Source organism: Typopeltis vanoorti, chromosome 20, assembly GCF_054136105.1.
Source record: "Typopeltis vanoorti isolate ZY-2024b chromosome 20, IOZ_Tvanoo_1.0, whole genome shotgun sequence".
Classification (NCBI taxonomy): Eukaryota; Metazoa; Arthropoda; class Arachnida; order Uropygi; family Thelyphonidae; genus Typopeltis; species Typopeltis vanoorti.
The window spans coordinates 105,614,076-105,628,468 of record NC_143568.1 but is presented as its reverse complement, the minus strand read 5'-3'; the positions used below and the strand labels follow the sequence as shown (position 1 = coordinate 105,628,468).

The following is a 14,393-nucleotide window of genomic DNA, read 5'->3' as shown; positions in this document are numbered from 1 at the left end:
CGATATAGAAAGACTATCTATATATCTGGCCAATTTCTAGATTAATCATGTGAATTACTCTGACGAAGCGTTTACCCTTAGTTAGGGACAAATCCTCTGTAATTACTGTCTGAGATGGTCTCCTGATCAGATAATGGCAAATTTATTTGTTATGCTGCACCAGTCAATATCTTTAAGTTAGAAGGAATTCTTAACCAGGGAAACCCTCTCAGATAACATACAGAGGTGAAGAATCTAACACTTATTCGTAGTACCAAAATTCTCACTAACAACTATGCTTAAAATCGTTTGCAATCGTGGCTCTTAGGTTCCAATTTTATGAGTGGTAATTTGAATTCATTCTCAGGTCAATATCAGGTACGAAACTTAAAACTCATTTATTGAGATTTTAAAGTTATACATTTACATTCATGCACTAAAATCAATATTATGTCATTCTAAAGTAAAAACTAGTTAAACCAACTTAAACACAAATGGATACAATCATTAGCTCCTTCTATAAGATTAAGCATTAAACTACACATTTCACAAGTCTTAAATTTTATCCCTTCATTTCTCTTCTAAATTACGTTTGTTATTCACATAAAATACCTTTAACAAATCATTTATAACTTTCTCGAACAAAATGCTCAGTGGAGTTATTATTATTATTATTATTATTTCGGGCAACTCCAAGGAGTCAACAGATTCATCGAGAGAGGCCCTAACATCATATCAAGAACAATTATTCGACATTCACACAGTATCTATCATACCTCGCCTTGAACTTATTCACAGTCATAGCACCCACAACAGATTCTGGCAGCTTATTCCACTCATTCACCACTCTCCAAGTAAAAAACCTAGCTCTCACACCCCTGCTAACCACATTCTTGCCCAGCTTCTGTGTATGGCCCCTAGTCCTCCCACCACCAGTCCTATTCTCAAAATATCTTCTGGATTAATCTTATAGAAACCCTTCAGCAATTTGAATGTTTCAATCATATCACCCCTTTTGTGCCTATCAACCAATTTTTGCAACCCACAAATCTTCAACCTGTTCTCATAAGGTTCATTCCACAGACCTACTATCATCTTGGTCACTCGTCTCTAAATCCTCTCCACCTCCTCCCCATCAAGAAGAAACCCTGGCACCCATATCTGGGCACAGTAGTCTAGATGGGGTCTATTCAAGGCTCGATACAGAGGAACAATAACTTGTTTGTCTCTGCTTGTTAAAGTATTTTTCAGAAGCCAAGTGATTTGATGAGCTGATTTAGCCACTTTTGCGATATGCTCCCTAAACTTCAACTCCCTATCCACGAACATTCCCAAATCCCTGGCCTCATCAATCTCCTGGAGTACGGTTCCACCAATGTGATATACTGCTGCTAATCTTTTCACCCCAAAATGCATAACCTTACACTTTGCCACATTAAATTGACATCCATTTTCCTTAGCCCAGTCCTCCAAACTATCCAAATCATCTTGCAAAATTTTGACATCCTGTACACTCACAATTGCTCTACCCAACTTTGCATCATCAGCAAACAAGTGAACACTTCCTCTCAGATCCTTTCCTATATCGTTAATGAATAAATTGAAAAGTAGTGGTCCAAGAACAGAACCCTGCTGCACACCACTAGTCACAAGCCATCTTTTGGACTCCACTCCTGAATAAACCACTCTCTGGTATCTCTCCATCAACCTCCACCCTATCCATCTCACCAACCCTATATCCATCCCCATCTGCTCTAGTTTACTGATTAGAGTTCCATGTGGTATCCTGTCAAAGGCCTTGGCAAGTTCCAGTAGAATCACTGTAAACCCATTACCCTTATCTAGTTCAGCCATCGCTGTGTTATAAAATGTGAGCAAGTTACTGAGGCATGATCTATCCTTCACAAAACCATGTTGTCCCCCATACAGTATCCCTTTTTCATCTATCCAATCCTGTATTCTTCTCTTAACTAATTTCTTCAAGACTTTGACAATGATTCCTGATATGCTAATCGGTCGGTAATTTAAAACAGCAGTCTTGGAACCTCCTTTATGCAGTAGAACTATTTTCCCCTCTTTCCACCCCCTCAGGACTAATCTAGATCCGAGACTCAAATTAAATAAAATGGCCAAGGGTACTGACAATTCTTTAGCTGCTTCACGTACGACATGAGCTGGTATACCATCCAATCCCACAGATGTATTGACATTGAGGTTTTGCAATAAATTACTCACCTCCACTTCATTCACCACAATTCCTGTATAATCTATTGGTTCATTCATTTCTGCAATGTCACCACCTGGATGATATATTCTTGCAAAGTGCTCGCTCAGTAATTCAGCTATATCAACTGATTCCGTTACCTCCCTACCATCTGCATTCTTTAAAATCATTCTGCCATATACATTTTTTCTTTTACTTGCAACATATTGAAAAAACTGTTTGGGATTCTCTTTAGCTTGCATGGCCAACGTTCTTTCATAATCTTTTTTTGCTTTTCTTAACACACTCGTTACCCTTCTGGCCTGTGCTTTATTCCGTTCATGTGCCTGCCGGTCACCTTTCTCCTTAAATTTCCTCCATAGTTGTTTCTTTTTTTGCAGCCCAAGCTTAATGGTGTTATTCATCTATTTAACCCCTACTTGATTTATTATTCGGACTCTAGGTATACAGTCTGCCATTGCTTCATGCAAACACTTCTTAACCGCCTCCCATGCACTATCAACTTCTACTCCTTGCAGTTGTACATGCCATGGCACTGAACCAATCAAACTTTTAAGCTTGTCATACTTACCACCCCGATAATTCTACATGTACCCTGTCATAATTGTAAATTCCACATCTTTAGCCACTTCCCAAGTCAAGACCCTATGATCACTCTCACCAATTGGTAGCAACGTGGTCATATTCATTACAGCCAAATTCTCAGATGCAATTACTAGGTCAAGCACTCTCTGACCTCTAGTATTTTCCATTACATGCTGTTGCAGATAGTTATCCCTTAATAACCACATAAAATCCAATTCCTTCCTCCCATGTGTCCTCTCCTCTTTCCAATCAATGTTACCATAGTTGAAATCTCCCATAATAATTACCCTCCTTCCACTCATTTCTTCTATTTGCTTATGCATACTCTCTCCACCATCTATTCCATCACCTGGTCTATAGCAGCACCCAACTGTATATTTTGTTCTGCTAGTTTCAATCTCACACCAAATAATCTGAAATGTGCTCTTTTCTCTATCCTGCAGTTCCACTTCTATTCTCCTTAGCTGTAGCTCAATCAATAACACTCCCCCCCCATTTTATTCTCCCTGTCACTTCTGAACACACCATATCCCTCACATTCAATCCCACTAGCTGTGTCCTCTTCTGTCAGCCATGTTTAACCAATGCCAATAACCTGTTGTCTGGAAGTGCCAACCTCGGGCAAAAACTCTTCCTTCTTGTTCCTAATACTTCTGGCATTAGTATACATGAATTGCAGAAGCCGATTAGTCCCATCCCTATTTATTTTGGTGCCTTATACTAACTATCCCATTCTGATTCGTGGTCTTTCATACTCGCTTGGGCATATTACACACACTCAACTGTCTCCCTAATGTCTGCATATCTACTCCCCCCCCCCCCCCCCAAGAACTCTAGTTTGCCTGATTCTGCACATTCACTTCCACTACATTCGATAACACCTTTTCAAGTGTCCGTACACCAAATCCATTCAAATGTAAACCATCCATTTTATATAAATCCTTTCGCCCATCAAACTCATCCCACACATCCACAAATTCCACACCACATCATAATGCATAATTCACACATAAAGTCATTAGCAATTATGGCCCTCCTTCTATACTCTTCACTGTCATACCGTGGCAACAGACTCACCATCCTAACTCTCTCACTCTTCTCTTTTGCTTCCTCAAGCAATTCCTTCACATCCTCACTCATAGCTATTTTGTTTCCTTTCAGTTATGCCACTGCTATCATCGTTAATCACCTATGAGTTCTATACTACATTGTCCTTTCTCACTAACTATATAACATTTCTTCATTCTAAGTGGGAAAGGAATAACAAAATTCTGCACGTTACCAGTTCTTGGGAAGATTAAAAGATCTGTCACTTAATTCACATTTTCGTCTTACACAGCCCGATCCTTCGTTCTTGAATAGGAATCAGAACATTTCCACTAGGCCTTTATCCATGTGGTTACTCATAGAGGGCATCCCAAGTAGGATACTTGGCTTTACCGAATGCCTTGCGATATGCCACATCTATCTGGTTCTGATGCCGCTAGTCCTCGTCAGAGCTGCTGATTCAGGAATTCCGTCCCCAAGGAGATAGCTAGTCAGGGCGCTGGAACTCTGTGTGCCGACATCTAACATCTCAGGGTGATCCGGAATCCATCAGAAGGTGAGAGAGAGAGAGGCCCAATGTCCAACAACGTAAAACACATGGAAAGGTCAGGAAAACAAGACAAAAAGCCAAAGCCAAAGAGACTCAAGAGAAGGGTGTAAACCCCTTTTATTCTGCATCCTTGGCGCCCTCTTTACTGCCGCGTTCTTCTGCACAGCACTTGTCTCCTTTTGCATGAGAGATGATCCGGTACACTGCATCGCCTTGTGTAGCATCTTCATGGGAAAACGAACTAGCTCCACTTTTCATGTAAATGCTTATGCCTCAAGCCAAACGTTCACCTAAACGGTCTGCTCACGAACTTTGGACTTTTGTTTATACTTTGATAAACATCTCATTTCACATAGAATACCCTTTTATAGTTATAATATACAAAAATTGGAAATCTTTACTTAGATTTGAATACACAAGTTTACTTATATAATACTATATTTATTATTATATTTTATTATTATTATTATTATTACCTGAAGACCTCAAGGAGTCAAAGACTCATATGGGAGATCCTTTTACACACACACATCTTATCATACTGTGTCTTAAACACACTCAAACTCCTTGCAGACACCACACTCTCAGGCAAGGCATTCCAATGATTCACAACTCTGCACGAAAAAAACCTGCCTCTCACTCCCCTACTCATACCCTCTTTATATAGTTTTCAGGGATGATCTCTGGTTCTCCCCTGATCTCCCACTATTCTCTGTAGAACTTCTCCACCATCAATCCTATAACATCCCCTTACCAACTTGTAGGTCTCTATCATATCTCCCCTCTTCCTCCTGTCCACCAGACTCTGCAAATTATATCTTCTCAATCTTTCCTCATACTCAACATTCCAGAAGTCAGAAACTACCTTAGTCAGTAGCCTTTGGACCCATTCCAAAATCTTTTCATCCTTCTGAAAACCCAGTGACCAAATCTGGGCACAATAGTCAATGTGTGGCCAAATCAAAGCCTTATACAATGGAACAAGAATATCCCTACTTCTACACGTCAGTGTCCTCCGCATCATTCCCAGAAGCTTTTGTGTTGTCTTCACAACACAAAATGTGTCCCCCTAAATTTTAGATCCTTATCCAGTATCACCCCCAGATCTCTTATTTCCTCTACCTCCAACAATATATTCTCACCAAGTATAAGTTCTACATCACATCTTTGTTTTCTAAATTTTAAAACCTTACATTTTGCAACATTGAACTCACATCCCCATTTCCGTGCCCAATCACTCAATTTATTCAAGTCTTCTTGCAAGGCCACAACATCTTCACTACTCTTTATGGTTCGTCCCAACTTTTCATCATCTGCAAACAACTGAATATCTCCATCCAAATCTTTGCCAATATCATTAATATACAAGTTAAACAATAATGGCCCTAAAACAGACCCCTGAGGCACTCCACCAGTGACTTTCCTTTTCTTGGATATCGCACCCCTCATACACCACTTGTTGATACCTATCAGATAGCCAGTCTCCAATCCAGTGTACTAATCTAATATCCAATCCCATCTGCTCCAGTTTGACTGTCAACTTAACTTGAGGTACTCTATCAAAAGCATTTGCGAATTCCAAGTATATTACTGTGTATCCTTCTCCTCTGTCCAAGGAAGCAGTCACTTTATTGTAATAAGTAAGTAGATTACTAAAGCATGACCTCCCTTTAGCAAATCTATGCTGTCCATCCAAGATTATACCATTGTTGTCAACTCAACTCTGGATCCTAGTTCTCACAAGCTTCTCCAACAACTTAACCACAACACACAGATAGGCCTATACTTTGATGCTTGCGTTCAATCACCTCCTTTACGAAGTGGCACAATCTTGCACAAACCTCCCACTCCTTAGGGACTTTACCGAGTGCGAGACTTGTATTAAAAAAAATGTCAACACAGGTGTCAACTCACTGGCACATTCCTTCAGAATACGTGTTGATATATTATCAAGTCCCATATCCTTATTTACATCTAGTTTACTCAACTCCCCAAACACCTCTTGCTCACTTACAGTCAGTCTCTCCTCCCCCATCATCTACTGCTCTCAATCTCTCCATGAAGTCACATTCACAAGATTGAAAGATCTTTATGAATTGCTCATTTAGTATCTCTACCACACATTCTGCAACAGCTGTCTTTATAACATTTTCTCCAATCAATGTCATCCTTCCATAATCATTCTTTCTTTTGCTGGCTACATATCGAAAGAACTCATTAGGATTCTTTTTGGCTTCATTAGCTAAATGCTGTTCCAACCTCTCTTTAGCAACTCTCACCAACCAAGTCACCTCCTTGCCTGGTCTTTGTAGACTTCATGAAAGTGGTTATTTCCACTTCTCTTATGCTGCCTCCACAATGCCCTTTTTCTTTGTATCGCATGCTTAATCTCTTTATTCATCCATCTCACACCTACCTTATTTAACCTTCTCACCCTTGGAATACACTTAGAAATTGCATCTACTAGATAGTTTTTGAAAATACCCCAAGCTGCATTGATCTCTTTTCCAGCTAACTTCTCATTCCATGCTACACCTGCAAGCTGTCTCCTGAGCTCTTCATAATCACCCCTCCCCTTGTAGTTCCACATATATCCTTTTCTCACAGGGGTCCTCGCACTGCTGGCAATCACCCAGGTAATCACCTCTTGGTCACTCTAACCAATTGGCGGACGATTTGACACCTTATTTATAAGTACATCTCTGATGAGATGAACAAATCCAAGACCCTTAATCCTCATGTGCCCTGTGTTACATACTGTCTGAGGTAGTTATCCCTCAAAAAGCTTGACTGAGGCCATTTCCCTTTCTGCTTCTTCATTTTAGAACCCTTTTCAATTCCAACTGTTTCCTCTTGATCCCTGGTCATCCCATTCTTTCCCTGCCTACACATGCTCTCACCTCCTCATGGAGCATCCACATTTCTCACGCTGTGTACCGCCTGTACACCATAAGCCTCCCTGTTTCCCTGCTCCTCTTGCATACCCATTCTCTCATATGCTATACTCATACCACATCATACATATCCTCTAGCACACCTTTAATAATGGAGTCGCCATACAATGCCACTCGCTCATCTTTCGTTAACTCTTTCATGCCATCATGATTTATTTTAATAGTTTTGACCTGAATTCTCTTAATTTCATTTTGCAATCAATCATTTCATTTCTTGCCTCATCCAATTCAATTTAACTTCCGAATCTCGCGACACATTCTCTCTATCATTCAATTATTTAAAGGTATTTATAGCCTTATTTACAATCCCTTTGATAGCTTAAGTACAAGTTTCTCCTTGTTCATATGTTAGACTTGTTAAATCTTGAATGAATTAATTTTTTCATAAATTTTCCCATTCAAGATCTAACAATCTCCCTTTAGTAAATCCATGCTGTCCATCAAAGATAATACCATTGTTTTCAACCCAATTCTGGATCCTAGTTCTCAAAAGCTTCTCCAACAACTTAACTACTACACCTGACACACAGATAGGCCTATAGTTTGATTATATGTGGAATTTGTTTATTATTATAACTTGATTTAGATATGTAAGAATTCATGATATAAATCTGTAATACTAATGCATTTAATTAGATGAAATTAGTTTAACTTTTAAATTTAATTCATGGAGAGATTGAGAGCAGTTGATGATGGGGAGGAGAGACTGACTGTAAGTGAGCAAGAGGTGTTTGGGGAGTTTAGTAAACTAGATGTAAATAAGACTGTGGGACTTGATAATATATCACCGCATATTCTGAAGGAATGTGTCAGAGAGTTGACACCTGCCTTGACATATTTTTTTAATACGAGTCTTTCATGTGGTCAAGTTCCTAAAGAGTGGAAGGAGGGCAAGATTGTGCCACTTCATAAAGGAGGTGATCGAACTCAAGCATCAAACTATAGGCCTATCTCTGTGTCAGGTGTTGTTGTTAAGTTGTTGGAGAAGCTTGTGAGAACTAGGATCCAGAGTTGGGTTGACAACAATGGTATAATCTTTAATGGACAGCATGGATTTGCTAAAGTGAAGTCATGTTTTAGATATTACTTACTTATTACAATAAAGTGACTATTCCTTGGACAGAGGTGATGGATACACAGTAATATACTTGGATTTCGCAAAGGCTTTTGATAGAGTACCTCATGATAAGTTGACACTCAAACAAGAGCAGATGGGATTGGATATTAGATTAGTGCAGTGGATTGGAGACTGGCTATCTGATAGGTATCAACAAGTGGTATATGAGGGGTGCGATATCCAACAAAAGGAAAGTCACTGGTGGAGTGCCTCAGGGGTCTGTTTTAGGGCCATTACTGTTTAACTTGTATATTAATGATATTGGCAAAGATTTGGATGGAGATATTCAGTTGTTTGTAGATGATGCAAACTTGGGACGAACCATAAAGAGTAGTGAAGATGTTGTGGTCTTGCAAGAAGACTTGAATAAATTGAGTGATTGGGCTAGCAAATGGGGATGTGAGTTCAATGTTGCAAAATGTAAGGTTTTAAAATTTGGAAAACAAAGATGGGATGCAGAATTTATGCTTGGTGAGAATATATTGTTGGAGGTAGAGGAAATAAGAGATCTGGAGGTGATAGTGGATAAGGATCTAAATTTAGGGGACACATCGCCAAAATTGTGTAATCTTTGTGTAAAACAAAGACTTCTGGGAATGATGCGGAGGACACTGACGTGTAGAAGTAGGGAGATTCTTGTTCCATTGTATAAGGCTTTGATTAGGCCACACATGGACTATTGTGCCCAGATTTGGTCACCGGGTTTTCAGAAGGATGAAGAGATGTTGGAAAGGGTCCAAAGGTGATTAACTAAGGTAATGTCTGACCTCTGGAATGTTGAGTATGAGGAAAGATTGAGAAGATGTAATTTGCAGAGTCTGGTGGAGAGAAGGAAGAGGGGAGATATGATAGAGACCTACAAGTTGGTAAGGGGTTGTTATAAGATCAATGGTGAAGTTCTACAGAGAATAGTGGGAGATCAGAGGAAAACCAGAGGTCATCCCTGGAAACTGTATAAAGAGGGTGTGAGTAGGGGAGTGAGAGGCAGGTTTTCTTCGTGCAGAGTTGTGAATGATGGGAATGCCTTGCCTGAGAGTGTGGTGTCTGCGAGGAGTTTGAGTGTGTTTAAGTCACGGTATGATGAGATATGTGTGTGATCAAAGGACCTCCCAGATGAGTCTTTGACTCCATGAGGTCTTGGGAATAATAATAATTAGTTTCTATGTTTACATAAATGGAAATTAATGTTTTGCACATTTATTTTAGGCAAGTTCTCTTAAGATCCATCCATTATATTTGATGATGCCTGTTACTGTAATAGCATCTTTTGCATTCATGCTTCCAGTAGGAACACCAGCAAATGTTATTCTTTGTGAAGTATGTGAATTCAAGCCGAAATACATGGTAAATGCATGGTGATATTTTTTTTTCATTGACCATATGTGATCCTCAGTATCTAAACATAAGTATAGACAAAGTTTTTGTTTGGAATTCATGCTTATTAACTGTAATGAATTTTTGTGTGCATTTAGAATTAATTCAAAACTCAACGGGCTCTACATTCTAGCTATATACTGTATAACTAGAATGTAGAGTTCAATGTTATCACTGTTATGCTAACAATGTTATCACTGTAATCACTGTTATGCTCAAGTAGTTCTCAATGCATCTGGTTGATTCTCGAGAGCGAACATCAGGTGTTTTGAGTGTTGCCCAAACAAGTGAAGATTTCATTTTTTAACTGTATTTTATAACTAAAAAAAATTATAAGTAATAGGAAATCTTTTAAATTGGTCATTGAACAATATACTAGAAATAATCAAAACACGAGAAATAATTCTGAATGCCTATAATCTGACAGCCTCACTGACTTTTATTTTTATGGAAAATTAGTATTAGTATTCCTTCCAAGCCTCTGTGAAGTCCAACAACTCATCGTTGAATGAAAAACACCCACAGACTTCACTAACTATCACACTTTGTCTTGAATATATTTTGGTGTTGGGTCACCGATAAGATTTTGCACCTCATACGATTTTGAAAGTGAAGCATTCTGCTAGAAGAAGCGATAAGGTCACAGATTCCCTTTCTACACAGAGTTAGTAGAACAATCACAAACATTCATGCCCATGTCAGGATTTGAACTCACAGCCTCTTGGTTGGAAAGCAGATTATGCTACTCACTCGACCAACCAGGCTAGCCAGTACTTCTTATGATTTTATTAAATAATTTATTAACTGATAATAATTCAAGAACTTTTTCTTGGCTTATAATATATACAGATTGAGTTCTCCTCTAGCAATGAACATTATATCATTCACTATAATTTTCAGTAGTTATTCCATTGTATTTTGTTTCTATAACTGTTTGCATTGAGAATGGTCTTGTAACTGGACCAAAAAGTTTGTTTTTAATAATTATTTATTCATTAACATAGTGCATGTCTTCCTCTTACATATCTTTTGTAATATTCATTAACCATAATATCCCTTAGCTTCTCAACCTCCAACAATATTTCCATGCTTTAACTGAGTGCACAACATATCCTTGCTTCCCAAAATGTAATACCATACATTTAGCAAAATTAGACTCAAAGTCCAGCTAATCTAGCCAGCCTGGTTGGCCAAGTGGTTGGCGTATCCTCTCTCCAGTCAAAGGGCTGCAGGTTCTAATCCCACTGTGGGCATGGATGTTTTTGATCGTCTGTGGAAATAGTAGTGGTGGTGGTGGTCAGCGGTAGATGATGTTGGTGTAGTTGCAGTCAGTTGGTGGATTGAGTGGTGGAGACAGAGTTGTAGTGCAGGTGCCCTCCCTCGATGAGTCTTTGGACTCCCTGGAGGTGTCAAATAATAATAATAATAATAATAATCTGCTCATACAGAAAGCATATTTAAATCTTTTTTGGAGCACTATATTAGCTTCACTCTTTGCTCATAGTACAAGCAATTCTATATCCACAATTAAATCTCCCAATATTATTAAGATTATTTATTAGTTTTTATTCTAAATTATGGGGAATCTAAACTAGATAACAACATATAGTCTGTGGATAGTTTGCAGTTGTGGAATTTGTACTTAAATGTAATTTTTCAGTATAGTTTGTAGTATTCTTTGTGCAGTGTTTAAATAATGGCTGCAGCCACAGCTCATTTTGGCAATGCCTTATCACCAAGTCCACTCCCAATTTAAGGACTATATTTTACACAGCATTCTATGGGATTTTGTGTTATGCAGTGCATGGGACATGTTCGCATCCTGGCAATTAGAAGTGTGGCATGTTACAGATCAGGGAGTGCATGCCTGCAGAAATTGTAGAAAATGGAAAGAACTTTGTGATTTCAAAATTAGCATAACAAAATCCAGAAAAATTACATCAGAAATAGGTGAATACTGACACAGAGATGAGTAACACGATCATGAGTGAGGAAAACAAGCGGAATGCCAATGAAAAATAAAAGAAGGGAGTGTAGTAGTTTGAAACATCGTGAAGTTTTTGAAGATGGTGTTAATTCGGAGGATGAATGTTGGGCAAGAGTAGGTAGCTTGCAGAGAAATAGATGTGCTGAAAGAAGAAGTGGAATATATCAGGAACGAGTTCAGAAGTGAGAAAGAAGAGATTAAACAACTGGAAACAATGAATGCAAAGCAAATCACAGTAGGAGTGAGAGAAAGATTTATGGGGAGATAATAGGAGAATCAATAAAAGAGAGGGAATGAGAGAATGGCGAGAGAGTGCTGGAACCAGGGATGGAGAGATGACAGGACAGCAGGTAAGTGGGGAACAAAGTGGTACGATATGTGATGTATGGAGACAATGATCTGTGGTGTACAAGACAGAATGCTAAGGACTATTTGCCTAGAGTAATGACTGATAGTGAGACTATTGCATTTAAGCGAGGTGAAAGGGCAGATGAAATGATTGTGATGGCGGGGAAGAACAACTTGAGAGGCAGTGTGAATCGGGTGGCAAGAGAGATCTGAGGTTCATGCTTCAGGTTGCATGGAAGAAGATTGAGATAGGTAAGCTAGTGAGTGTGTTGCCCAAGTATGATAATGCAGAGCTGGGGAGAAGAGCATCAATTATGAATAGTATATGATAATCAGAATGTGTCAAGAGAGAGGACTGGATTGCAGAAATGCTTGGAGGGCATTTGAGAACAGAAAGGAACTGTATGTGAGAGATGGCTTGCTTTTGAATGAGAAAGGACATAGGCATATGGAGAGAATGTTTTCTCTGATCAAGTCAGTGTGTCAATGCAGAGAAACTAGAATTATCAGGGTGGGTGGTAGCAGGGATGCCGTCTTGTGGGAATTACACAATGTATTCCCCCTCTTGGGAGAAGGGGGGAATACATTGTGTAATGCTAAATCCAGTGGGGTCTGGAGGGAATAATGAAAGGTATAGAAATAGTGACAATGCCTTGATTCTTTATACTAATGCCAGGAGTATTCAGAATAACAGAGATGAATTAGTGGTGCTGATAGCATCAGCCTGTCCAAAGATTATTTGGATTTCTGAGACATGGTTGATGGAAGATGATATACTAACAGGAATAGAAGTAGTAGGGTATATCATTTTTCAACAGGACAGGAAGGGAAAATGCAGTAGTGGAGTACTGCTTATGATAAATGATGACTCATATCATATCCTCTTATGACTTATATCCTCTCAGAGTGGAGGATTTGGAGGGCAATGGCACTAATGGTTTTGAAAACATATGTTGTAAGGTAGACAGGAAAGGATATTTAGTGGGGTGTTGCTATAAGCTAGGAAGCATAGAGGGTGAAAAGCAGGAGATGTTTAGGCAGTTGACTTTGCCCACTGCAAAAAGAATGATTGTTATGGGAGATTTTAACAACAGCGGTATAAATTGGGAAGAAGAAACTGCATGTGATAGTAAAGGAATGGAATTTCCGGAATTCGTGAGGGACAAATGTTTAGACAGCATTTAGTAGAAGGAACACGAATTTCAAGAGATTTAGATTTGTTCATAGTATCAGAAGAGCTGATTATAACTGAGAAGGCATCTTTGCCCCAGTTGGAAAGAATGACCATGTGGTTTTGACTTGGAAGATGAATGGACATAAGGGAGTGTCAAAGAGAAAGGAATGTATTTGGAATTATAAGGTATGTGATTATAATAGTCTTAGATATCAGTGTGGGGCAGTTCCATGGATTGAGGAATGAAGAGAGTGAGATATCATCAATGCTTGGGAACTTGTGAAGGAATATTTATTAGCAGCAATTGCAAGTTATATACTGCAAATGAAGAAAAGAACACTATTTGGTGTAAAGTGGATGACAGACAATATCAAATGGGAACTACAGTTAAAAAATAGGTTATGGAAAAGATATATGGAGAGCAGTGGAGAGCAGAACCATGAAAAATATAAGACAGGCCAAGATGGGAAGAGATTGGCCCTGAGATCCAAAAAAAATTCTAAGGAGTTCTTTCGTTATGTGGCCAGTAGAAGGAGAAATAATTGTGGAATAATGACATTCTTCTTCCTCTGTGCATTTATCCCACTTCTAATGCAGGGTCCATGTGTTACATTGATGCAACTTTGTTAGTGCAACCCCCAACTGATCTGTCGGTGGGCCTGTCACTGGGGAAGGGATGTATTTTTGACTGTAGCAGCAAGTCTTTACAGGGCTGGTTTGCCTGTTCTGAGAGTCGAAAAACCCACATTTCTGTGAGAACCCCTCTACTTCCATATGAGATCAGCTAACTCACCTTTAGGCAAAAGAGACCAGATAAAGGTTCCTCACATCACTGATGGGAATCAAACCCAGATTTTTACTGACTCCATAGCTCAGTCTATACTGACTGAGCTATGGAGGCTTGTGGAAGAATAACATTGTTGGATAAAAATGGCAATAGAGTGACTGATACAAAGGACATAATGGAGTTGTTCAATGAACACTTTATTGGGGTATTAATAATAATAATAATAATTATTATTATTATTAATAGAGACCTCCAGGAAGCCAGGGA

The 14,393-nt window shown here is 38.9% G+C and overlaps 1 protein-coding gene across 1 annotated transcript in view; it reads left to right on the top strand.

Moving 5' to 3' along the window:
• Positions 1 to 14,393, top strand: part of LOC150095751 (Na(+)/citrate cotransporter-like) — a 371,638-nt gene that overhangs the window by 343,564 nt on the left and 13,681 nt on the right. The window contains exon 12 of the mRNA XM_090409950.1: positions 9,663 to 9,800. Coding sequence (XP_090266076.1) covers positions 9,663 to 9,800 — 138 coding nt within the window. The remainder of the gene's footprint in view (positions 1 to 9,662; positions 9,801 to 14,393) is intronic.